Consider the following 25,214-nt stretch of genomic DNA (forward strand, 5'->3'; position numbering starts at 1 on the left):
TGAAGGACCTGACGTCACACCTAAATCGGGTGCACGCGAAGATAGAGGTCACCATAGAGGAGGAAAAAGAAGGAAAGTTACCGTTCCTGGACGTACTGGTCATCCGAGAGCCGAACGGACGGGTGACTCATACCGTATACCGGAAGCCAACGCACACAGACCGGTACCTACGAGCCGACTCCCATCACCACCCCTCACACCTATCTTCGGTGCCTCGTACGCTGCTGAACCGAGCACTCGCTCTCTGCGACCATGAATACGTCAATGCGGAACTGAGGCATGTACGTGACGTATTAGAGCGCAATGGATATCAGTGGCGTAAGTGTAGACGTCTCCTGGGATCTGCGGGCGAAGCTCGCAAGCGTCCGGCGGAGGCTGAGCGGACTCCTGCGTACTTACCATACGTGCAGGGTGTCACAGACAAGATAGGTCGCTTGTTACGCCGGAGATATAGCATCAAGACGATCTATCGGCCACCCGGACAACTGCGACAGATGATCCGCTCTCCCAAGGACAAGGATCCTTTAGGCTTCCCGGGAGTATACAAAATACCGTGCGACTGCGGCCTGAGCTACATTGGGGAAACCCGGCGTAATGTAGCAACCAGACTTGGCGAACATATACGCAGCATGAAGAACATGGACACCGACAAGTCGGCAGTGGCAGAACATGTGTGTAATGCGGGGACGGCACACTACATACGTTTCGACAAAGCCTCCGTACTAGCGAAGGAGAAATACTTCGTGCCGCGAAAAGTACGTGAGGCTATAGAAATCAGCCGTCACCCGAATTTCAATAGAGATCGTGGATGGACACTGCCACCAGCGTGGAAACCAGCATTGAATGCTGCGTTATGTCATACGAAGCCAAGCCTGGAAAGCGACGCGGTCAGCATAGTATGCACTGACTCAGCCAGTACGGGAGCACGGACGATGCCAATGACGACAGCAGACCCCCCACCCGCGCCACCGGCGTCGCCGGCCCCACCGCCGCTCACGGCGCGGGCGCGACGCTACGCAGCGAGATGCGCGGCCGCTGACGTCAGTTCGACTCGCGATCCCGCCGCGTCTGCTCATGATTAAGGACTCCGGTTGGGTCCGAAACTAGTCGGGCTACCCCGATAAATACGCGTGAGTAAACCGTTACATCATTTAATTATGATGTAGTAAAAGTGATTTTATCGTACCTATACTACAAGCAATCTCTTAAATTTTTTATCTCTCTCTCCCACTTCTGTCAAAATCTGAATATTGAGATTCCGACCAAGAAGTCTTTTTTACATTTAAAAATGATGGACGAACAAATGTTACGTTTCTGAACAGACTTGCTGAATATCTACTCCAGTAAACTTAGGTAATACGAACTTATGTCTTTATCGTTCGTCATAGTAGGTAATCAAATCTATAAATAACCATCCTAAAATAAGACCGAGTCTAATTTAGCAACTTGGTAAATGTTCGATACCATCGACCTTTCTTCAGTGAAAAAGACAGGGATGGTGTTCTACAGGCTGATAGCATTATCTTTTTTAGAACGACCTTTGACACTACATAACCCAGTTCTGGGTACAGACCGAAATTCCGTAGTTTTATTGGCAACAATCGAAGGTATAAAACAGCTGTTTGGGGCATAAGAATAAATGCGATGGATGAAATCGGACGGCGTGCGGATAATAGCAGGGAAACACCGACTGTGTACGCACTCGTGATCCGGTCCTCAAATCCATAAAATTTCGCCAATACTGATTGGCGATAAGAATTTACAGGAAAATATATGGATGTTCACAAGTTGGCGAACACCCTGTACATCGTGAAAGCCCAACAGTTACTTATATTTTCAACTCGAATGCAGGTATTGAATATCAAAAGAAAAGTAAAGTATGAAAAAATATGTCTTCCTTGATCGATTTAAAATTGGTATAATCTGGAAATCGCAGAATTTATTTCAATGTTTAAACATTTTTCCTTATAATAAATCCCCCTTATCTATATACGCCCATTACAGTACCCAGCTAAAAGGTATCTGCCATGGCAGACATTGCATGCAAATATCGATTGATTAATTAAATCTAATAAATGGGAGAAGGCGCTGATTCGTGACATACAGGTTTTTACCTAGTTTGGGTTTCAGAGACTTCCAATGGTGTTGTAATCGCATATTATGTCAATAAAGATTACTATTATTGTTAAAAAAATACTATAACGCTCATTTTATCCCATGACATTTTTTACATTCTAGTCGATATTAGCTATGTACTTACTTAAGGTCGCATAAGGGGCAGTAATTAAGCAGTTTGAAAATGCTTTCAATGAGAATATTTTAATAATCCCTTAAAATATAATTAACACCGGGTGATCGTTTAATTTGTGACCTCAAATCGTTAATTATATATTAGTTAATAATACTTTTTATCTGTACGTCAGATACAAGTTGAAATTATCAGGTTGTATATGGAATTACTTAATTACAGTAATGATTACCCTATTACAGACTCTGTACTTTGGTCAATTGTTTAATACGAATTCTTAATTATGTTAAATGCTACTTATGTTAAGTGGGGTATGTGGTTATTTGATAGGTCCTTCGTAGGTATTGTAGAATAATAGCTTTTGCTTTTTTGGCAACGCAACTCTTCCGTACAAGCGGCTACCACTATCGTTAGCAGGGAGTTGAAGACTTCAGCTGTCAAATATTTGCGCTTCCTTTTGTATTGAAGGAGTAAACCAAATCAATATACATTTTACTTAAAATAAAATTATTTACAAGCATCCCTGAGTTTATTTCGACATATCTGGGTTTGGTGATATATCTTAACTTACTTTACTAATAATAAATCATAAAAATAACGATTGGCAAGTTAACTTTATCTAGACTAACACATACGAGAAAATTATATTTTAAATCCAATGACGGGAACATCCAAACCTAGTAGTTACGCACTTAGTGTCAAAGAGTCATTGGAAAGTAACAATTTTAGATAAGATAAACTATGAGAATAAATTTAATAATAATCACTTCGGGGTCACCAATATGCCGATGGTCACCATTTGGCTGGTGGATGTGTGGTGGTTTAATAGAAGGTTAAAATGCATGTTCACTGGTTGGGGTTTATTCAAAGACTGGTTTAATAAGTTCGGGACAGAGCTCAGTGTGTTTTAGTCTGCTTAGGTATGTTAAAGTTACGTCACCTGGTACTTAACGAGCTAAGATTAAGATTAAATAAATGTTTGTATTTTAACAAGTGAGTTGCCTACGCGCTACAAACGGATCCCCAAATTTCGATCTACTAGTTCTCAAATAATTAAAAACGTAACATATGTCACAAAACCATGATTGCTCATTATCCAATTAAAAATGAATGACAATTAAAATCCACCAAATGGTGAATTTGACCTATTAGGTCATTCATAGATGAGCTTTAACCAAATGACTACGTCAATGTATACAATGGATGTATCAAAAGTCGAACCTTTGGATTCCTTTGATAAAGTTTTTTTAATATTGGTTGTCGCTGGGTTCTACAAACAAAATCAATCAAAGAATCCATTTCTTAAATATGGTTACGAAACATATCAAGTTATTATTTTAATATTTCTTATTTTGCATGTTTTGATTCATATTATATTTATTGCGCAGGTAAGAACAACGAATTTCGTGAAAAATTTACATCTATACTAATATATAAAGCTGAAGAGTTTGTTTGTTTGTTTGTTTGTTTGTTTGAACGCGCTAATCTCAGGAACTACTGGTCCAAATTGAAAAATTCTTTTTGTGTTGAATAGACCATTAATCGAGGAAGGCTTTAGGCTATAAACCATCACGCTGCGACTAATAGGAGCGAAGATACAATAGAAAATGTGAAAAAAAAACAGGACGGGTATAAATCATAACTTATATCTTCTTCTACCCACGGGAACGAAGTCGCGAACAACAGCTAGTTTAAATATAAATTTGCTTTTCTCGAATTAACCACGATGGTTTTTTTTATCAAATTGTATTTTTACTCGTTTATTGATTATTACAGAACCTACATGACGTAGAAGCCATTTTCGACTGTCTGAGCATAGGAATACCTCAGTTAAACTTATTAGTGAAAGCGTTAAATATTTACTTACGAGGATCGAAAATTCATAAATTGAATGAGCTGTTTAAGGGTAAGTTGATTATGCAGCATATTATAAATATTAAACACAACTATTTTTAACATTATTTTTTGTAAACTTCATGAAACGCTCCGTACAAGTTTCATAAACATTGGCACCCATACTTGTCATACATTAATTTTATTAATCCCAGAAATGTGTTTGTTCCAAGTCCAAATTTTTCTCCAATGCAGGAGTACTTTGTATAACGGCATGAGAATCCGTGCTACTGATACTTTTTGAACGCGCACGTCATAAATTTAGGCGCTTAGGCACCGTATGACGTCCAACGGTACCGTCATTACTGGATGCGATGCGATGTGTGAACAGAAAGCTTGCAGTATAGCATCGCTATTCTATTCTACTAGGATGAATGCTGTCGTGTTGTATTGGGACCATACCGGTACACGGTATCCATCCGTTAAAATTCTACGTATCCGTAAAATTTTACTGTTCCGTTGTCCAGTATTCGATGACACAGCGGAATGTCATTTTTTAATGGAACGATATTTTTTACTGTATACAGATACTGTGCTATGTGTGAAGTCGCTCTTACAACTACAAACGCCATCGCCAAACTACACGATAAAACGGAACAGTCAAACGGAGGCATTGTGTGAACCGGCCGTTACGTCCTATTTTCAATTTAGCTATTTATGATTTAACTAGAACCAGTTTCGATCATATTTTATTTCAGATCCTATTTTTGCGATGAACAACAATAAAGACGCAGAAATATTGCTAAAAAGTAAAACGACAACGGACCGTCTGTTTAGGTATATGATAATAACTTGTATTATCGCAACGCCCATGTTTGTTTCATTCTTGTTCATCAAAAGATATTATGATCCCACCGCAAGGATCTCTGTATATACGCCGTTCGAAGTTAATTCTTGGGGCAGGTAAATATACCTACATAGATTTTGTACATAGATTATTTTATAGCAAATTAGTCGTTTCAAATTCACAGAAGCAATATAACTCGTAAATTTCGTACGACGTACGGTTTATTTTAATACCTACATAGAGTACAGTCTTTCATGGACTTACAAAATTTCATGAAAATGAATTTTCTTTAGTTACGCAAGGGCAGTATTCTTGAAGGCTTATCCTGTATTCTGGATGGGTTGCGGCCACCTATCCTTGGACTACACCGTGGTGCTGTACTTCTGTCAAATGAAAGTTCAGCTGGAGATCATCAAGAGCAATATAGAACATCTATTTGACTCAGACAACCCGACGAACGAATTGATTCCTAGAGGTCGCCACCGATACAGTGACGAAATTGACCAAAATATTAAGGACCGCTTCATTCATTACGTTAAGAGATATGAAAACCTGCTTTGGTAAGACTTTCTCAATTGTAATAACAGTTCTATATTAGAAATGGGTCATGATTTTCTGTTTTTTTGTCCAGGTTTTCACGCGAGGTCAACTCCATTTTCAATATTCCGATTTCAATACATTTTTTGACGTCGATGGTTTCTACCTGTGCGGCGACATACATTTTTAGTACGGTGAGTGTGAAATCCGAAAGCAGTCTTTTTTCTAATTTAGCATATTTATAGCTTTATATTATTTTCAGGTTAAAATACTGTCATTCCAGGGCTTATTCCTGCTGATGTTAATAATGATTTTATCAGCCCAAGTGTTTTTCATTTGTTACTTTGGCAACTTGGTGCAGTTTGAGGTAAGGTTCATTTAGATTTTCCTTAAGGCTGCCACAAATCCGGTTCCCCTTGTTTTATTTGAATGCTATATTCCAGAGTGAGTCAGTAGCGTCGGCAGTGTACCTGAGTAACTGGTACTCAGCGTCGCCTCGGTTTCGTCGCATCCTGCTCATCGCCATGCTGTGCTGGTCGCGTCCTCTCTCTCTCACAGTCTCTGGCGTCGTACCGATCTCTTTGGACACCTTCGTCTCGGTGAGAATACATTATCCTAACAAACGTCATTTCTTTCTCGAACTTATTTAAGTGATTCGAGCCTTTGTTGGAAAAAAATATAAACCTTCTCTGTCACCTACTTTACAGTATGTAAAATCGGCTTACACTTTGTATGCAGTGAACAGCAGCATGGTGGATAGCAAGCAACAATAAGATCACTATGTAGTCAGATAAAGTAGTCAAGTAGCAAAATAGTGGGATTAAATACATTATTGAAATAATTGGTATTAATTTTTATTTCCTGTATTTCCAATGAAAACCTTTTAAGCACCGCTACTGAAATCCGTCAAATTGCTTACTTCGCCTTTAAACAAGAGTTCGTAACAAAAACACCTAAAAAATTATAATAAGCATTTATTAAATAGGCCTTAAAGTTAAAAACATTTATGGCTTATGTTTAATATGAACACATCAGAAGGGGGGCAGCCACACTTGGAAGTGGGGACCGAAGTCTAGCTTCTTGCGCAGCGCTTCCTCGAAGACCGCGTCTCTAGCGGCGTCGCGGGGGGCTGACGTATCTTTACCACATTCACGACTTACTTCGCGAGCTGCTCGTACGAACTTAGATACCTGAGCAACGCTGTCACGTACATCTTCAACTGGCAACTGTAAGCAATCAAATTTATGTAAGCGGTCAGCAACATTTTTGACGGAAATTTTCATCTGGAGTTGTTCTTAGGACAGTATTTAGTATTAGAAACACACTCATTTAGCGATAAGTAAGAAGTAAGAGCAAGTCATAGTCTAAAATTTCGAAGTCAGCCTCATACTCTAATAACCACTCCAAAAATGGAGATGTATGGTTTTATTAAATAGGAGACTTTTTACTGGAAAGATGGAGTGATCAGTGTCCACTTTTTTTGAACACAAAATGATACGAAACACTATAGGCTTAGACCAGAAATGATTGTAGGAACCGTACCTCATCATCCTTGGGCAGCGAGTGCGGGTAGATGCGCACCCAGTGCCCCACGCGGCCGATGGCCTGGTTCCACTTGACGCCGTTGCCCCAGTGGCACGCCGTCATCACGCGGCGGCGGGACGCGGCCGTGGAGTAACCTCCGCGCCACGACTCATCCACGGTCTCCGTAGCCGGAATTGAGCCGTTTGAGGTCGACTGTAATATCGAAAAGATATGTTGTCATCGATCTGTTGAGGAATTAGCATCAAAAAATCGAAATTGTTTAAGTATCGTCAGAAATTTCTCGTTTTACCAAGACTTGACCTGTTTTATAAATGGCACTCCTACTTTTTACAGTTCCTGAAAGATCCAGCGACACTGCAAACAAAGTTATCAAACAATGTCTAAATATATACAACCCAATACCAAATCGTGTAACTAACAATTCAGTACCATTACAATGTAAGCGATAGAGTCACGGAAGGCTAAAAACATTTATTTTTCTATATCTGTGCCATTTCAAGTCTTCGATATCTGACATAATTATTTATGTCCTTGTTCACTGCTCGTTGCCAAGGTCACGACCTTGAGGAATCTTTCCATGATGTTTATAAAAACAGAAACAGTATGCTACTTATGTTTTATGATTACTATCAGCTAGTTTCGTTTTTAAAACTACTTTCTTTTTTTCATGCCATTTGAAAATGAGATGTTGAACTGATGAAGTTCTGGTAAAAGTGACAAAATAAGGATAATTCTTTTGAAGGTGTTGTCATGAGATCATTGAATAAATAAGCGCCTAAAATTCAAAATATCCCGGTTTGGGTAGAATGTGTTTTTTAAATGCACTAAATTTAGCGAATTATTACCTGAACTTCGGCTTCACTGTTTGTATCTGCGCATTTGTACCGGCCGCTGTTTAACTCCTTGCCTTTTTCGATAGAATCCTGAATTTTTGAGTGATCATAATTGTTATTAAAAATAGCGAGCCAATACCGAAAACCAATCATGTAATCGGATTAAAATTCAAAATTTAGAAAACTGTTAAAGTCGTTAAAGGTTTCCTCATTCAAATTTTGATATAAGTAGCAGGACATCACCACATTAGGTTGTGCTTACAGATGTGCAATAGGTTTACAAATCTCAAGTGTTCGTTGTCATCACAAATATCTGCTTTGTGTCCCAAAAACACGTCAGCGTCACGGTGTAGTATATTCAGGCCCTTCATTTCCATAATCTGAGAAAGTAATTAATAAAATGATCAAGTTATAGTAGAACATACATTTGTTTTGTCTGGTGGCGCGTTAGCGGCTGAACCGTTGACTGCGCCCGCTGTAGACTGTGAGGACGGCACAGCCTTCTCCGGAGCGCCAGGACCCTGCAGCGTCACGCAGTGCATGGGCATCGCGCGGCGCCGGCGCACGCGTGCTCCACGCCGGGGTGCAGTACGGGTGCGACCTGACTTCGTCGATCCATTCTCATCTTCAGAGCTACAACTAAAAATAGCGTATCTACTTAATTTCCTTCTTAGGCGATGTTTTTCCTCAGAAATGGTGAGATTAAATCGCTTATTTCATTAAGTTTATTTTATACGGATTTTGTATTTTGTATCAGGTTTATTTAAGAACATCACGTATGTCGGTTCAAACAAATGAAGGTTGTCGATCTTATAGGACTTGCTAGATCTGGCAATGATCAGTTTTCGGCTACTACTAGTATAACATCATACTAGCTATTGCATCATACCTGTTGAGGTTTGGCGTAGGAGGTGGAGGAGCTTGTAACTTGGCAAGTCCAGTATGCTTCATTGGCAGACCCAACAGATCGAATAGTTCGTGCAGCATCGGCTGCTTAACCACCACGTCCGCTTCGCAGTCTGATGCCAATGCTGGAGAGAGATTCACCTGAAACATATAAATTAGAATATTATTATTTGTTGAAAATAAAAGGGTTTTATAAAAATATTTTTATGGGTTTTCAACGATGTTGCTAATGACAAAAAAAGCAAACGATGAGCGAAAAAAAGGTCTTCAAAAAATTTAAAAGGAATTCGCTAGGCAATTTAGCACCCTACGTTTGTTGTATAATGTGGAAACACGTGTCTTCGAAACATAAATCTAAGCAAAAACTATTGGACACACCTCCAGCAGCCACGGCTTCAAACAATCATCCAATAAAACATCGAAGCCATAGAACTCGAAGCAGTTCCTTGCCGGCGGGGTCCCGGCTGCCTGGGCTAGCAGGGTCAGCGTCACCAACGCTCTAATACGCTGCCACACCACCCACTCAGCCGCACCCCAACGACCAATGAGAGCCCGACGAACTTGCGTCAGCGTCCACTTACACCCTGTATTGTCAGAAAAAACTTATTGAGTTTTGTACCAAATTTGACCAAGATGACTAACTAATTTACTGCCTCCCCATAATTACTATGCAAATTCTACCTAAAACTATGTACCTGAAATATGGCTACCTCTACCGATTGACATAGTGCCCATTAAAGAAATAAACAATTTTATGGGCTGAACTTTTACCCCTAAATTAGGGTAGATGCAGACGGAATTATCTACGCTTTACTTAGTTCTGAACTGAAACCGAAATGAACATGACAAATTTGAGTCGATCTATAATAAGAAAGATGGTATCTATGCTACAGTACGTTGTGATGATGATAAATAAACCAGTAATGGTACTCAACATGTTAAAAATCTTAACGCGACCATCACTTACTTCCACGGTGCAAGTATTTCTTTCATTCCACTATTTTTCTTTTAGGATAAGCGTCATCACTCTTCGGGTCAAGACGCCCGTTGTCAAGGGAACGGGCGCCTTTAATAACATCTTAACACTTACCACTACCGATTCGGTCCTTACATTCAGCGTATCTCGGGCCGCTTTTGTTGAGCGACGAGTTGGTCAGGTGCCGATACGGGTTGTGGATGTCCGAGAGCGTGTATTTATCCGTGCCTGGAATTGATTACATTTTATTTGAGAGAGAGGAAATAGGAGGTACTAAAATATAGCGGATCGCATTTTTCTCAACACTTAATTCATGCAATCACAGGCAAAAGTAAGTCTAGGAAAATATGCAATCTTCAAAACGCTGAAAAGTAGACTTTTAATCTACCTCTGTGCCTCTGCCTCTGCACATTGTCAGGAATAACTTTTAATCAACTAGGTATCGAAAGTATCATAAATGGACAATTTGAAATAAAAGCTTGAGATTCTATGAAACTGGTTAGACTAGAAGCTGACCCGAACGAACTTGGGAAAAGGTTATAATGATAATGTTTCTATGAATAGAACCCCCAGTACCGAATCTAGCGAGGCCCTCAGCGTACATGTATGCTGTGAGCGGCCTGTAGCCGGGCACGCACACATAGAGGCGCAGGTCGAACTTGTAGCCGGCAATCAGCAGAGGCCGCTCGATGTAGCGCTGCACCACCGCCGACGTCCCGCAGTTCATCTCGCACAGACTCTGAAATAGGGTGTTAGACTAAAATTCGAATTAGACTTCCTATAGATAGTAGATAGATACACGTGTAATTATTTTAACGATTCAGAACAAAATTAAAAATACAACACTTCAAATATGGTGACATGTATGAAAATGAGGGCCTCTTCACTCGCCATTATTTGTGTACTGGTGTCTACGAGATTTCAACTCACTGCATCGTCTTCATATTTGTTAAAGTCCTAAAAGAGGCAAGGCTTTAATTCCGCGTCTGTACACCAGAAAATAATCTAATTCGACATCTGCAAAGCAGACACCACTTTGAAATCTAAGTATCCTCGTCACCACTTCCCATATCAGTTCAGAAACGAGATAGTCCAAATATGTCAGACATACCCGAAACAGAAAGATTCCTCTCCCCTGGCTCTGCGCCACGGGTTTGTGGATCCAGACGACGTTGGCCCCAGCGCCATTCTCATCGCGCCGCAGTCGAGAACACTCCGACACCAGCTTTGCGTACTCCAGTGGTAGGTGGTAGCAAGGTGGGCTGGAAATGTCAACGTCGAAGATTAGTCATAATCATTGCATTAAACAATAATGTTGTAGTAAAAGTGATTTTATCGTACCTATATAACAAGCAATCTCTTAGATTTTCAGATCAAGAAATCACTTTTACATTTAAAAATGATGGCCGAACAAATAATACATTATGTTTCTGAACAGACTTGCTGAATATCTAATTCAGTAAACTTAAGTATCACGAACTTATGTTTTCATCGTACGTCATAGTAGGTAATCAAATCTATAAATAACCATCCTAAAATAAGACCGAGTCTAATTTAGCAACTTGGTAAATGTTCGATACAATCAACCTTAGGTATGCTTCAGTGAAAAAGACAGGGATAGAGTTCTACACGCTGATAGCATTCTATGTTTTAGAACTACCTTTGACACTACATAACCCAGTTCTGAGTACAGACCGAAATTCCGTGGTTTTATTGGCAACAATCGAAGGCATAAAACAGCTGTTTGGGGCATAAGAATAAATGCGATGGATGAAATCGGATGGCGTGCGGATAATAGCAGGGAAACACCGACTGTGTACGCACTCGTGATCCGGTCCTCAAACCCATAAAATTTCGCCAATATTGATAGGCGATAAGAATTTACAGGAAAATATATGGATGTTCACAAGTTTTCGAACACCCTGTATATCGTAAAAGCCCAGCAGTTACTTTTTTCAAGTGGGATGCAAGCACTAAATGGTCCTGCATATGCACGCGATAGCATAATTTACGTTAACCAAAAAAAGGAGTTTCAAAATGTAAAATTAGATTTACAAGACATATATCTTGACAAAACATGCTCTTTCAGAATTAGATGTAGCGAAAGTCTGTTGTAGCAAATACCCGTGTGACTTTTAATCTAACTGCAGTAAGCGCTACATTTCAAACAGTCGGGTTTTTTCTATGGAAACCTCCTCAACATTTCTTTATTTTTTTGATGTGGTTTCTGCGGTTAGCCCGAGAGCAGGCCTTATTTGCTAAGCCAGACTAATTGGCGGGACTTACGAGCCAGCCCGAGCAACAATCTTCAATGAAAACCTATCACGTGGCTACGTTCACTATGGGCATCCAACCTTTATGAAAAAATCTGAAACGTTAAGGGAATTAAAAAAATCCAAACCTTTGTAAATCACTTTTAACTAAAATCCAATTTAAAAACTGTAACTGATTTAACGAATGATCGATTCCATGAATCAGCATTAAACTGCACGATTGTTTGCATCGCATACCAACATAACTTTTTCACTACCCCCAAATTATTCAGCCATTTAATTTTTACTACTTTCTCTATCCCTCTCGTACACACCGGGACCACGTAAACGACGGTATAAATGTTTGGGGTGATCCAGTAACTTGTGGTTTCTCCAATAAATACAAAACAAAACAAAACTATGACACTGATTCGTTTTTCTTTATGTAATCGTCACGCGATCTCGGCGGTACCACTTGGGGTAATTGTTAGGTATACCCTCATTAATATACAGAACAATAATTTGGTTTGCCGTGAACCTTAACCTTCTGACATGATGCAGAAATTTTTAATACGACCTTTGAAAACTTGGCACCGTATAGCATCGGGTGTCGGTTCCGACCCGAGAATTTCCTGAAGGTTTTTTCAATTATGCACAGTTTTCTAAACTATTTCCTTGCTTTTAGTTTTAGTCATACATTTTTATTATTACCTTTACCCTGACAGTAATGAATGCAATTATTTGCATGTCTCCTTTATGTATAAAGTCAAGTTGAATGTTAAATGTTTTCCTCGAAACAATTGTGAAATATAAATACTTGAAATTGGCAAAGCATCCTAAAACAGTAACCTTGCTGAGAATGCCACAACAAGAAAAAGAACAATTAAAATAAAAATAGGTTCAAAATAATTGCATAGTGCCTTGAAAACTAGATTTAGCATTGTACCTAGAACCTAATCTAAAATTGCAACTAGGAACTCATAAATAACTGCTATAAAGCCATCTGTTCATTTTCTCGCATTAACTTACACACGGCGGTATTTCGGTGCAAATTCTTTTTTTTTTCTTCGAAGTAAGAATAGGTAATGCAAGGTAATGCCGTGTGACACGCGAGTCAACGCGTGGGTTCATTCAAATAACTGATGACGTGAAGCGATTGACTCGTGACCCGGACGGTACACGACAATACGACGACAAATCTGTATATAGCCAGTACGCATATGACAACATAGATTAAGCTAGCACAGATGGTGACTTAGGTGTAAATGTATCTGATGTTTTAGGAAAAACAGAAGGAGAAATACCGAGACATAATTAATGTAAAGAATATAATAAAGATACATAAATAAAAAAGGGCAATTTAAATACCAATACATGTTCACAATGGAAAGGATATTAAAAAGGGTCTTTTATTCCGTGAAGCAACAGGCAAAATCAGTGTCGAGTTACTTTATAAGTTAGAGATGTAAGGGAGAGTGAGAAAAAGTACTATGAAAAAGTTCATTAAAAACTAAATCGAAAAAAAATTCACAAGATCACACCATATGTATAAAGTTGAATAAAAGAAAATGTAGAAAGCATTTGGCATTATTCTATTGTATCATATCGACTTTGTGAATTCAAACTAACTTCGTGATTGATGGATAGACTTCGATAATTTATTTTTTACGTCCCTCACAAATACGAGCTCCAAAACAACGTAAGTTTCGTCAAAATTCTTTCCTACGTTAAGGGGAAACAGTTCAGCCATAAATCAAAATTGCATGTAGGTAATTTCATCAAATTGTACTTTTTATGACGAATAAGTATGAGGCAGAGTCCTGAAACGACAATATTCCCAAATAAATATGTAAACTTTTTACCGTAACCGAGTTTTATTTATTTCTAAGGAGCAAATGCTATAAACCTAATTCCGAAGGCAATTATGCAGCAACTTTATTGTCCCGATTTGCATCCCGCCCAAATCGTCGAATAAAAATGTAAACAAATATGTTTCGTACTTTACGACAATTTTAAATCAATTTTATTAATCTTTGTGAACAATTCGGATCCCTGGTTGTTAATTCCCATCCGGATAAAATCACAATTTACAACATCGGTGCGGCTTCATGGACTTGCGTGTACAAAAATGGTTTTTGCCCGTTTTTATTGCTTTAAATTTGTAAAAATGACCCGATGTTAAACCGTTTTCATTATTATCGTGAGCGACAAAATGAGGCTCACGTTACGGGAGCTTTTGTTTTCCGTTTTTTTATGGCGAAAACGAATAACAATGTTTACAGGCTTTATATTTGGTCGCCATTGCAAATATATGCAAAAAATTGAAACATTCATGTTAACTGTAGCTTTGTTGTTTCTATTTATGGCACAGGCACGTTCATTGATGGTAGCGAAGCAGACAAATACAATATCTTCTTGTATCCAGTTTTGGTTAGAGTTACGGATCAAGATTTGACCGATACGGATTTAGTAGAATCTAGATTTTGATATAGAATGCATTTATAAAGAGTAGACTGATTAGTCGGAAGTTTACAAAGTTAACTAACGAGTGATATTTTATAAGTTTTGAATAATGGCAATTTCCTTTCACTGGTTCAATTATTAGTCTTTAGTGATTATCGACTCCCTACAATTAACTGAAATAATTGAGTAAGCACCTCGTTAAATCATGTGAAATGTATACCTTTTATTACAACAATACAAAACAAACAATTAAATAAACAAACAGAGATCTAAACTCAAATTAATTTCTGTTAAATGCGCTGATATTAAAGGCCATGAAAACCGATTATGATCATATTTCACGTATCGAAGCACGCGACGGATCACAGTCATAATCATAGCATCCATTGTGATTTGTGAGGCTTGGTTCATAGCCCACGGAAAACGCCTCGCGTAACGCCTGATCAGAAAAAAATATGTGTAATTCAATCTCACACTCCCCGTGTACTGTCATTATGTAATTATGTGAGTTCTTGCTCATCAGTTAATAGAATACACTAAAATATGTGGATATAATCGGGTGTTTTCCATCATCTATTTATATATTACAACGCTAACTAGTGTCACATTGATGGCAACTTTGAACTCGTGTGGATTTCTTAAAAATCCTAAGTACTTCACTTCAGTAACGACATGGAATAACCTCCCTATCTTCTATTATTCGTTGGTTAAACGTGCTTCAATTTAAGTAACGGTAAGTTACCTTTATTTAGTGTATGGCAAAGATTAAAAACAATAAGATGCTAACAATCTAACTTCTTTTCTAGTAGCTACCGTCCAATATGGAGGATATCGCCTTTAATGTTTAATTAAACAAATCAAGGCATTTTTTTTAAATCATCGATCAAAGACGTCAAAGTCCTTACTGACCGCGGTCCTACGGCAAAAGTCTACTCACCAAACAATACTACCAGAGCTACTTAGCCGATCCCTTAACAGACATGCAATGCTTATTTATATTTATAATAATGACAAATCATATTCTCGAAGGTTACCATCGACATTGGTTTAACATGCACCTACTAAAACTGAACTCAACATAATGAACCGACCCTTATAGTTAAAGTAAGATTTGGAACGTGAGAAGTGAAAATTGTCTTCATTTCAAGTTGATATTTATCAAAGAACGTACATCGTATGTCGACCATGAAGTTGGCATATATTTATCAATTGACAGCTATTTCAAGTTAGTAGAAAAAAAACATCGTAATAAACATGAAAAAATACAGACGAGTTAACAAATCCTCCTATTTAAGTAGGTTTAAGATATTAATGAGCATTATACATATATTATGTGATTGTCGAATACAATCGAATTTATTACGTTAAAAGGGCGCTTGCATGCTGAATACAAGTCTCAAAATAAAATCTAAGAAAATCAACTCCGCATAATCATCCCCAAAAAAATATTAACTATTTTCAGGATTCATTCCATTCGGTTCTTCAATGCAATAGCTACTTTAGTTCAAAGGAATAGGTTTTATATTCCTGAAACGTTACTAACAGACTGATCGAATCAATTATTTATTTCTACCGAAAGTCTAGGGGAGAAAGATTAGTAGCCTGCCAATTTTATGTTACGTGCGCCATAGTAATATCGACTTAGGGGGATACCCTGAAATATAGTGCCATAAACACACAATTTACGTTATAGAAGAATACTGTTACTTCCTTAAGGATATTCAAACGGTTAATAAATTGTTTCAAACAACATCAAACCTAGAAACGCATTTTTTTATAAACTTTCGTGGGGCCTATTCACACTTAAATACAATGGTTTATTCACGCGTGTGTATTGGTATTGCCCGAGTAATTTCGGACCAAACCGGAGTCCTTAAACATGAGCCAACGCGGTGACGAGATCACGAGTCCGTTTTATCGATTAAGCTACACGTCTATAATAATCGATCACTTAAAAAAAGGTAGAATACCTAATTAAAATAGTGAGATAAGCACGTGCTTAATGGGACATTATAGGTAATTTTCTTGATTTATTGTAATTCTAATTTATTATAATTATATTTAATCACAAAAGTCTGTGCTAGCACGTGATAACTTAACTTGGAATGAAAAGGTTTTTATCATCGCACAAGAAAATGTTATAAGTACTTTAAGATGCAGTTTTTTACAACAGTACCACACATGGTCGATCTATTACAAAAACAGGTATTTTAATGAATAAAAAGTCTCGAAAAGAAGATGCGTAATGACGAACATCAATAACAGTTTTAACAGACAAAGGTGATTTAAAAAAAATACGAACTATACCTTTAATACAAAACAAACTGAATTGAGATCGCTCCATCCCTTCAAGAGCTATGATGCCAGACAGATATGTCAAACATTTAACATCCCACTTTTTTCGTCAGAGGTGAAAAACCCCGACAAGAAAAGGATGGTCTACTTTTAAAGGCGTTATAATCTCGTTAATTTCTTTACGATCAATCCATCAATTCAGCCTATTGCAGTCTACGGCTGGACATAAGCCTCAAGTATAGCCACAACGAACTGTGTTAACTAACATATAACGAATACTTTGGTGAATTTTTAAATAATTCTTCTAAATATTAGAAGCCATCATCAAGAAATTGTGGAATAGAGATGGCTCTACTTCATGTAATGAAAGTACAGCCATCAGCAGAGCTTCATGCAAAGAGCTGTCACACTTAAACCACACAACAGCATAAGGCAGTTGACTAAATTCGACAGTGAAAGCTATGAAACAAATCATACAAGTATCAAGTATGTTTGACTTACCTGAAGTCGTAAACAGCGCCGTAAATCCGCTTCATGCATCGCAGAAGACGTGAAAGATTGTCCTTCCTGCATATCGATCCTCCTTTCGGTATGTGGTTCATGAACTGTAAAGCAAAATATGGCCTTTACTGACAATCTTCAATGTTAAATTTAATTTGGTCTAGTAATAAGGAATTAATAAGAAATAATTATTGTTGACAGTTTCCAACGCGTTTTATCTAACAAGGTTATTTAAAACTGTTGTAGACAGAATTTACCCTAACTGCAAAAAGAAAATCTAATGCAAAACATATTAAGGAGAAATCTTTCTTCTTTATAACCGTTTATTTCGGTGTCTTCAAACAAAAAGTTCCGCACGTTTCTTTTCCTATATTCATGTCAACTAAAGCGTTTGTTAATTATTTTATAATATTTTAACTTCTATACTCATGTAGTACGCACACTGGCTCAACTGGCTGCACTCACATTCTTAACATTTTTTTCTAAATACTTATGCGTCTTTTTATAATGTTCAGTTTAACTATCTAACCTGCCAGTCTCCTAAGGTCTTGTAGCTGGCGGCTGGGAAGGCGCTGGTCTTCCACCAAAGGTTCCAACGCTCCTCCAAGCCAGTGTGGTAACCCTGGTATACTCGCCAACCACGCTCCGCACACACCTGGGAGAAATAAAAATATATTCAGCAGCCGACCTCATGCCCCCGCCTCAGCTCATTAGCCGGCTAAGCAGTCCGGGCCACTAACCAGTGGAAGTATATTTTGTAAAAATCGCAAGTTAATTTCCAGAGGTGAGAGTAAGGTCTCTGGTTTTCTGTCGGAAATATTCTCGTAATATGAATCGAGATAATAATATAATTTCTTAAAAAAACTCCTAAACTTACCGTAGGTCACATAAATATTATTGTAGGTCACCACGCCAAACCCACTAAGCATTACATGTCGCGGGTTCAATTCCCGCGTAGAACTTGTGTGATGCTATAAATGCTTGTCCCGAGTCTGGATATTATTGTAACCTAAATATTTGAGAATACCCCGCGACAGAAGGATTAAATTCCTGAACGCGGGAGTCGATTAAAAAATCATGAAACAAATAAATGGTATTACCCACTTCCTCTTCCGATGAGGTAAGTGTTCTATGTAAAATGGAGTCCAATGTCTTACCAAAAAAGGAATCTACCAAATCAGAAACATTGTCGTTTCATAGACCCACGCAACACCTGCAACTAACTTCGACGTTGACGTCCAATGGATAATGATAATTGTTTTCTTTGCCCTCCTGTGACGCTCCTTTCCTGGCAACGCCTGAATACTCCCACTTCGCTTTTTTTCCTACATTACCTTAGTCTCGTATTGTTGCCTATTTACTAATCTATATCACAATTTTGAACCGCGAATTTTCCTTGAAAAATTCTGTCAAGCACTATAGCTATCTTAGGTACAGGTATGCTGTTGCTTACCCAATTATCAGGAATCCAATTACATAATAATATTATATTTTAGTAGGCTGCGTTATTATATCATAGTCACTGCATAAACAGACTAATTGCAATCAAAAGTTCAAAGACCAAGGTGAAATCTATTGCTCAAGGGAAAATCTTATCCTGTTATATTGAGTCAACTATGTTTTTTATATCGCGTCAGATTGTTTCATATTGATAAGAGATTTCCATTTCAAATAAAAATCCTATTGATCAATGGTATGAGAAAATGAAACAATAATATGACCTTCTATGTTACCACGTGGTTGCAATACCTATATATCTACAGTGAGTATAATACAGTACAAAATTGACCTCTTGATAAAAAAATAAAGTATTTAAAAACTAAATATTAAAGAAAATACTTAAGAAAATGATGAAATCCACGTGGAATCGCAGTGCTTTTGGCATACTGTTAGCAATCAAAAATCACCTTTATGCCAATGTAATAAGCTTCAATCTCGTAATTCGTTCTCATTATCAGCTGATGCATAAATTCAAAGTAATTTTGTTGAGATTTATAATGCCTTTTACGTTGTTCTATGATAGTGAGACATAATTCCAATTAAAAATTCATCTTCAATAAAGGATATTTCATTATATTGTTTTATTTATGGATACCTACTTTTATTGCATAATTCCATTTTATCTTTAAAATGTTTAACTACTATATTGTTTGAATATGGTAAAAAGCAATCGTAAAAATTGTCCTGAAATTCAAATAAAGTCTGCTACAATACCAATACAAGCATTTGTCATCAACGAAGCTTACGTCAACATCAGATTGACTTCTTGAATAAAATTTACAAAAATATCATGTAAAACAGTATGAAAAAGAGATCAAATCATGATGAAACTTCGGTTAGTGATATATCCAAGTTTCCTACTAAAAAGCATGAATCCAACAAAACACTTTTACTTAATGACGCACTGCAATATTGCAACGCATAACGATTACAGCCAGTAACCTATGTGAACACACCTTGAAACTACAATCAACTTTAATTATTTCTACAGACAATTACTGCGAGATCTAGATATCTACTAGTCATGCTTTGTTTACATACAAATATTCTACTAGTACAGAGCAAAACTGTACTAAACTACTTGTAGTGTGTACCTTGACCAGAAGACCGGGTCCCGATCCGTTCTCATTGAGTCTGAATATAAAAGGCTCGTCATCATCGAAGCTGCCGTCCATACTTCAGAGTGGCCCTACAAACATGTCTTTTTACTATTCAAAAATAGACACAATCGTATCGGGAACATTTCCATATCAGACGCGATACATCTTCGCCTCAATGAAATATACTCGTGTATGTGAACGCGTGAATCGCATGTCAGCTTATCATCGCAGTAGTGATACTCAAAGTCGTGGTATCGTTCGAGACACGTTTGCGTTAGTTTGGCTGGCAGGGTGCGGCGCGAGCGTCGCGGGCGACTGCTGTAGTCCGCCGCCCACCCAACACTGTCTCGAACGTTTGTTACGTTGCAAGGTGATGCCCAACCCCCAGTGATTTATAACTCCCCGTTCGTGACACGAGCCTCCTGTAAAAAGCAACGTAACAACGATAATGCATTTTGTTAGTCTAATGACGCGTCGCTTTTTGTATTTAACCGTACAACTTTGGTAAAGTTGAATAACATTTTTGATGAATGCTACTCTGGGGTTATATTTTATTTGGGTGACAGAGTTTCGATTTTTAGTATAACTATGTAACGATTTTGATACTGAAAACCGAACAAAACTAAAAAAAAACGACTAAATGTTGGCACCGAAATAATAAAAATGAAAAGTCGTCCAAATTCAAGTCAACCTTTAAAAATCCGACATAACTGACTTTAAAGTCAAAAGTCACGATGGATATAGACCAACGTAATTACGGGGTTGATTTTTAGCTCCATAATTAGCAGTAATAAAACTTTGATTGAAATCCGGCTTCCTGTAGACTGTATACCGGCTATTACAAGCTTTACTGTAACAGTTCGCGTGCTACACGTTGTATCAATATAAAATTCTTCGAGAACCGACGTCAGTTGTCATTCAGAACAGGGTTGAATAAAAAGATAATATATTTCATTAGTTGCGTTACCAAGGGATAGGGGCTGAGATTGCGTGTTTGTGTCCCCCACCAGAAGAATTATAAAAATAAGTAGAGCTTTACACAATAAGAGCAGCAATGAGCTCTTGATTCGGAAGTGTATAACACTTGCAATATTTTTAAGGATTACGTACCCAAAAGATACAAACGAAAGCCTACTAAGGCGCCGCTGTCTCCGCGTTCATTTGTCCGTCCGTTGATTTTTACAAACATGTATTTCTACTAACTATAACAACAAATATTTAATTAATTACATACTGGACACCGAGGTCACTTCTATTTTAAAAACTAAAAGAAGAAAAGTGCAGAGGTCCTAAAAAATACGTCATTGAATAACGGCTAAACATAAGTAACATGTAAATACAACAATTTTATTTTACAATGTTGTATCTCCACGACCTACACAGTGATCAATGTGTAACCATATTTGTCTAGAGTCCATAATTGTAACTTTGATACAAAGTAGCCAGCAACACCAACCATGACCTACGAAACTCGAGACGTAACGGTATCATAGTCACATTACGTAATATCAGCTGTAATTATAGGGATAAAGGCTTCTTTCAATGTAATAGTCTCGTGAGCATTGTGGCTGAGTATTAAGTCATAATTATAGAATAAAGATTTTGTTGTATAGGTGAGACTTTCAGGGATTTTAATCTTTATTTATAGGTTATTTGTTTAGACCGTCAGACAGATTAAAAAAATATATTGTTTACGTATCTTGTCTTTTATCTCGTGAAAAATACATGGGGGATACAGGGAAATTAATTAACTTGTGACGTCACTTACCAGTACGCTTTATACTAGCAAGTCATGTTGCGAGAACCCACCGTGCATTTCATCATCTTAATTGCTTTTAAGCTGTAAAGATGTCTTAAAAATAAATGAAACGTGTACAATATTTTTCTGAAACCTGTCTACAATCTACGAAAGACTACTACGGACTAGAGCATTTGTCTAATGCTCCGGTGACTTAACACATTACTGTACTCTACACATTACTGTTTTTTGATGTGATCAATATTTACTGTGCCATTGTCTAAATAAAATATTTTTAATAATAAATCAAACAAGATCGTTATCAAAATCAACCTAAATCAAAAGTACTTTATTTGTTATCCTCCAAATTGACTAAAGGTATTAAATTCAAAGGATTTTCAAGAGCCAAGGAAAATCCTACAATTTTATTAGAATAAGGTAAACCTAAATAACTGAAAGCAAAAGTATCAAAAAGGATATTCCAAGAACATGAAAATGATCCAGACAAATAAATAATGAGTACAAAGTCATTTGTCTAGTTTCAGTTAGCATTAGTTTTGGCTATTAGTCTAAAACTCTGACATTGCAATCATTTTCTCGAAACAACCGTCTATTTCAAAGTCATGGCACGAGCGGCCAAGGGTGGCTGTTAGGGGTTGACATAGTAAAAAAAACCTTTTTTGATTACAACATTTTGATTGACAACAAAATAATATTACAAATAAGGGCCACGTACAGTATTACACTGTTTTTCATCCCCGTAAGAAATAGGCATAAGTAAAGCATATATTTATTTGTAAGATTGTTTTTTCTTTAATTTATATATATTTCATTGTACCCCAACACTATATATTATGAATCACTGCTACAATTCCATGGTGTACAATAAAGAATATTCTATTATATTCTATTTCTCCTTTATTTAAACGGAACACATTTCAGACTAATAAATCTCATGAAGGATTACTTAAGGGACTATCTCTCGAATTCAAATTTATTTTGGAACATAGAGACAAGCTTATTAAGGGTAAACTATCAGCCTATTTTTGGACACCAGATTATATTTACAACGGGTTTTTTTTCCGTCTAGTCTGTTTGATATAGCAACGAGACACAAAGTCAAAAAAACTTTAATAATTTAGCTTATAAATTGATTCTAATGGCTCTGAATACTATATATAGTGCAATTACTACCGAGCAATGGATTTTGTCATTAAAATAAATGGTTGCGAAAGTTCGAAGGTCGGGTAAAAATGTTCAAGCACAGTGTACCTTTACGTAAGGGGGACTTTATACCAGTACCACAGAAAGGAAATTGACGACACTAGTTCTTTCTTCTCCCCTACTACTTGGAGGCGAAGGCTCAATTAAAAGGTCAAATGCTTGAGATCAAATTGGTACTTTGGAACTCGACTCTAACGTTAATTCGTGCAGTTTGGTCCGCCCGTTTTGGAATTCTGCGCGATCGAGAGCTAACAACGCCACTAGCACTTGAACGCTAATCGATCTTGGTTTACACTGATACTATCTACCATTTCCATTTAAGGATTGAATTGAGAACCAAATCAAAATTAAAAACACGTTCTCGATTGTAAGCCTGTGGATCTTCTTCTAATATTATTCTAGTAACTAGTCTCAATTGAATTAGAAATTGTTAAGAACTGAAACTACTTATGACTTTGGGAATAGGTTGTATTTCTCTTGCATTGCCATTAAATCATGTTTTGACGGCAAAAAAAAAACACTGTTACAAAGTTTTGGCCATGTTTGTCGGATAAGTAAGTAAGCAAATAAGCCAAAAATAGAATAAGTTGTCATCTGTTTAGGTTTAGATATGTACAGTCATGAGAAAACCCATGGGAACACCAATAAAGCGATATAAGAGCTCTTTAGCTACAAAAGGTGATTTCTATGTAAATACTTAACATATTACCATCGACTTATATCCAGAGCTAACCATACAGCGAGACAATTATAGACCCTGATGTTTATTTATACCTGCATACCGAACAAGTCATGAATGATGTGAATTCATCAAGTTGCAATAAATCAAAACGTCGTGTAACAAGAGATTTCATATTACCGATATAAAATTTATAAAAATCTTCAATAATTTGTAGGAGGGTTTTAGGCAAAAATGAAGACAATGTTTTGAGGATGAATTTCGTCCATCAGTGTGAAGTTTTTCTCAAAATAAAACATCGTTCTTTGTGTTCGGAAGAAAATATTCAATCATTTCAATCAATGAGTCTTGCCCAAAATATGTTGTTATCAAAATGAGCACCCCTTTTAAACGACTTCCAATTATCATTTAGGTATCATGATTCCAAAACACTAAATTAATGTATAATGTATTGTATTGGCCAAGTATTCGTTCAAGACGACAATCTTGGAATCGGTTGAAATCTTAGCTCAAAAATAGAAATATATCAAGCTGTCTTCATTAACTTTCATAGTTTTACTCGAAACATTTAAAAAACATGAGAAAAAACCGAAATTGTGCATTTCCACTTGAAGAAACCTCGACAACAGTATGAAACCGACTTTTTACCCTTTAAAACTAACGAACCACATAATTTACGTGGAAATAGAAGCCGTAATAGATGCTTGGGACGCACGATCATTGGGACAGTGCAAGGTCAGACTAGAAATATTCAGCGGTCGGCGATTGTTCTACTTTTTATTCCACTGTAATACGAATTAGCCTGTTTTAGCTTACCTTGATATGTCACGGAACATAATCTTATGGGATATCATCGTCATTGTTGCTTCAAATCTTCGATTAACGTACGTTCAATAATATGTTTACAATCACGTCTCCAAGGTATCCACCAACAGCACTATGACTTGATATTTGAATATTAAATCATTCACACAATTGTTTCTTTATGTCTGAGCAAAAAGGTTAATCAAAGAATATGCATTTAATTCGTTTTTACTCAGACCAAAATTTTACAGTCTTTATAGTCTCTCGTAAAACTCTTGTTACGATGCTCAAGAGTTCAAGAAAATGTTTTTTGCTGGCTCTGTTTGTAGGTTTTAGTTTTATTACATTAATCTATCAAGCAATAATCTTAGCCAATCTCTATCCACTACTAGATATAGAAGGCCCCAAATTGCGCCACAAAACCTGATCTTTCATCCAGTCCGAAACTATTATTTGCTCTTAAGAAAAAAAAAGCTAAAGAGATTTGCCACAACTAGAAGTCAAAAGTGAACGATGATGATTGCTGGTTAATTAAGTTGTCATCATCATTGGCCTAGCCTTTTCCCAACTATGTTGGGGTCGGCTACCAGTCCAACCGGTTTCAGCTAAGTAACAGTGTTTTACAAGGGGCGACTGCCTATCTGACCTCCTTAACCCAGTTACCTGGGCAACACGATACCCCTTGTTTAGACTGGCTGTCAGACTTTTTCAAGCTTCTGACTACCTGTAACGACTGTCAAAGATGTAGGAATAACAGCCGGGACCCACAATTTAACGTGCCTTCCGAAACACGGAGGAACTCGTTATGGCAAAGATGGTCACCCATCTACAGACCAACCGCGTCAAGCATAGCTTAACCTGTGATCGTATCACTTATGCGGTTATAGCTTAGCCACGAGCTCCTCAGGTTAATGAAGTTGTCATAATACTGCT

General features: G+C 37.3%; 2 protein-coding genes across 5 annotated transcripts; one reads left to right on the forward strand and one right to left on the reverse strand.

Moving 5' to 3' along the window:
* The first annotated feature begins 4,463 nt into the window (after positions 1–4,463).
* Positions 4,464–6,164, forward strand: LOC113495175 (odorant receptor 4-like). Its single transcript, XM_026873783.1, has 5 exons — positions 4,464–5,044; positions 5,222–5,488; positions 5,551–5,659; positions 5,728–5,832; positions 5,909–6,164. Exons 1-5 carry the CDS (start codon positions 4,854–4,856, stop codon positions 6,113–6,115), a joined length of 879 nt encoding a protein of 292 aa, XP_026729584.1. The 5' UTR covers positions 4,464–4,853; the 3' UTR covers positions 6,116–6,164.
* Positions 6,165–6,424: 260 nt separating this feature from the next.
* Positions 6,425–24,573, reverse strand: LOC113495038 (probable tubulin polyglutamylase TTLL2). 4 transcript variants are annotated; one of them, XM_026873607.1, is made up of 13 exons: positions 24,294–24,573; positions 19,831–19,912; positions 17,766–17,891; positions 17,237–17,340; positions 10,837–10,987; positions 10,302–10,464; positions 9,840–9,953; positions 9,128–9,333; positions 8,733–8,890; positions 8,269–8,482; positions 7,856–7,933; positions 7,008–7,202; positions 6,425–6,691 (listed from the first exon to the last, which is right to left on the reverse strand). In XM_026873607.1, exons 1-13 carry the CDS (start codon positions 24,335–24,337, stop codon positions 6,497–6,499), a joined length of 1,830 nt encoding a protein of 609 aa, XP_026729408.1. In that variant the 5' UTR covers positions 24,338–24,573; the 3' UTR covers positions 6,425–6,496. The 4 variants fall into 4 exon arrangements, with proteins under 4 accessions (XP_026729408.1, XP_026729409.1, XP_026729407.1 ...); XM_026873608.1 differs by having other exon boundaries at positions 9,861–9,953; positions 10,302–10,482; XM_026873606.1 differs by having other exon boundaries at positions 10,302–10,482.
* Positions 24,574–25,214: the final 641 nt, after the last annotated feature.

This window comes from Trichoplusia ni, chromosome 6 (genome assembly GCF_003590095.1).
Source record: "Trichoplusia ni isolate ovarian cell line Hi5 chromosome 6, tn1, whole genome shotgun sequence".
Taxonomy (NCBI): Eukaryota; Metazoa; Arthropoda; class Insecta; order Lepidoptera; family Noctuidae; genus Trichoplusia; species Trichoplusia ni.

What these genes read in the sequence shown, in the direction of transcription:
- LOC113495175 (XM_026873783.1), top strand. Translation starts at nt 4,854, where the DNA reads ATGAACAACAATAAAGACGCAGAAATATTGCTAAAAAGTAAAACGACA. An exon ending in GAAGTTAATTCTTGGGGCAG is followed by an intron (nt 5,045 to 5,221) that starts GTAAATATACCT and finishes AATTTTCTTTAG; the next exon opens with TTACGCAAGGGCAGTATTCT. An exon ending in GCAACTTGGTGCAGTTTGAG is followed by an intron (nt 5,833 to 5,908) that starts GTAAGGTTCATT and finishes GCTATATTCCAG; the next exon opens with AGTGAGTCAGTAGCGTCGGC.
- LOC113495038 (XM_026873606.1), bottom strand. Translation starts at nt 24,337, where the DNA reads ATGACGATGATATCCCATAAGATTATGTTCCGTGACATATCAAG. An exon ending in ATGTTCCGTGACATATCAAG is followed by an intron (nt 19,913 to 24,293) that starts GTAAGCTAAAAC and finishes GCCACTCTGAAG; the next exon opens with TATGGACGGCAGCTTCGATG. An exon ending in CGCTGCCCAAGGATGATGAG is followed by an intron (nt 6,692 to 7,007) that starts GTACGGTTCCTA and finishes GATTGCTTACAG; the next exon opens with TTGCCAGTTGAAGATGTACG.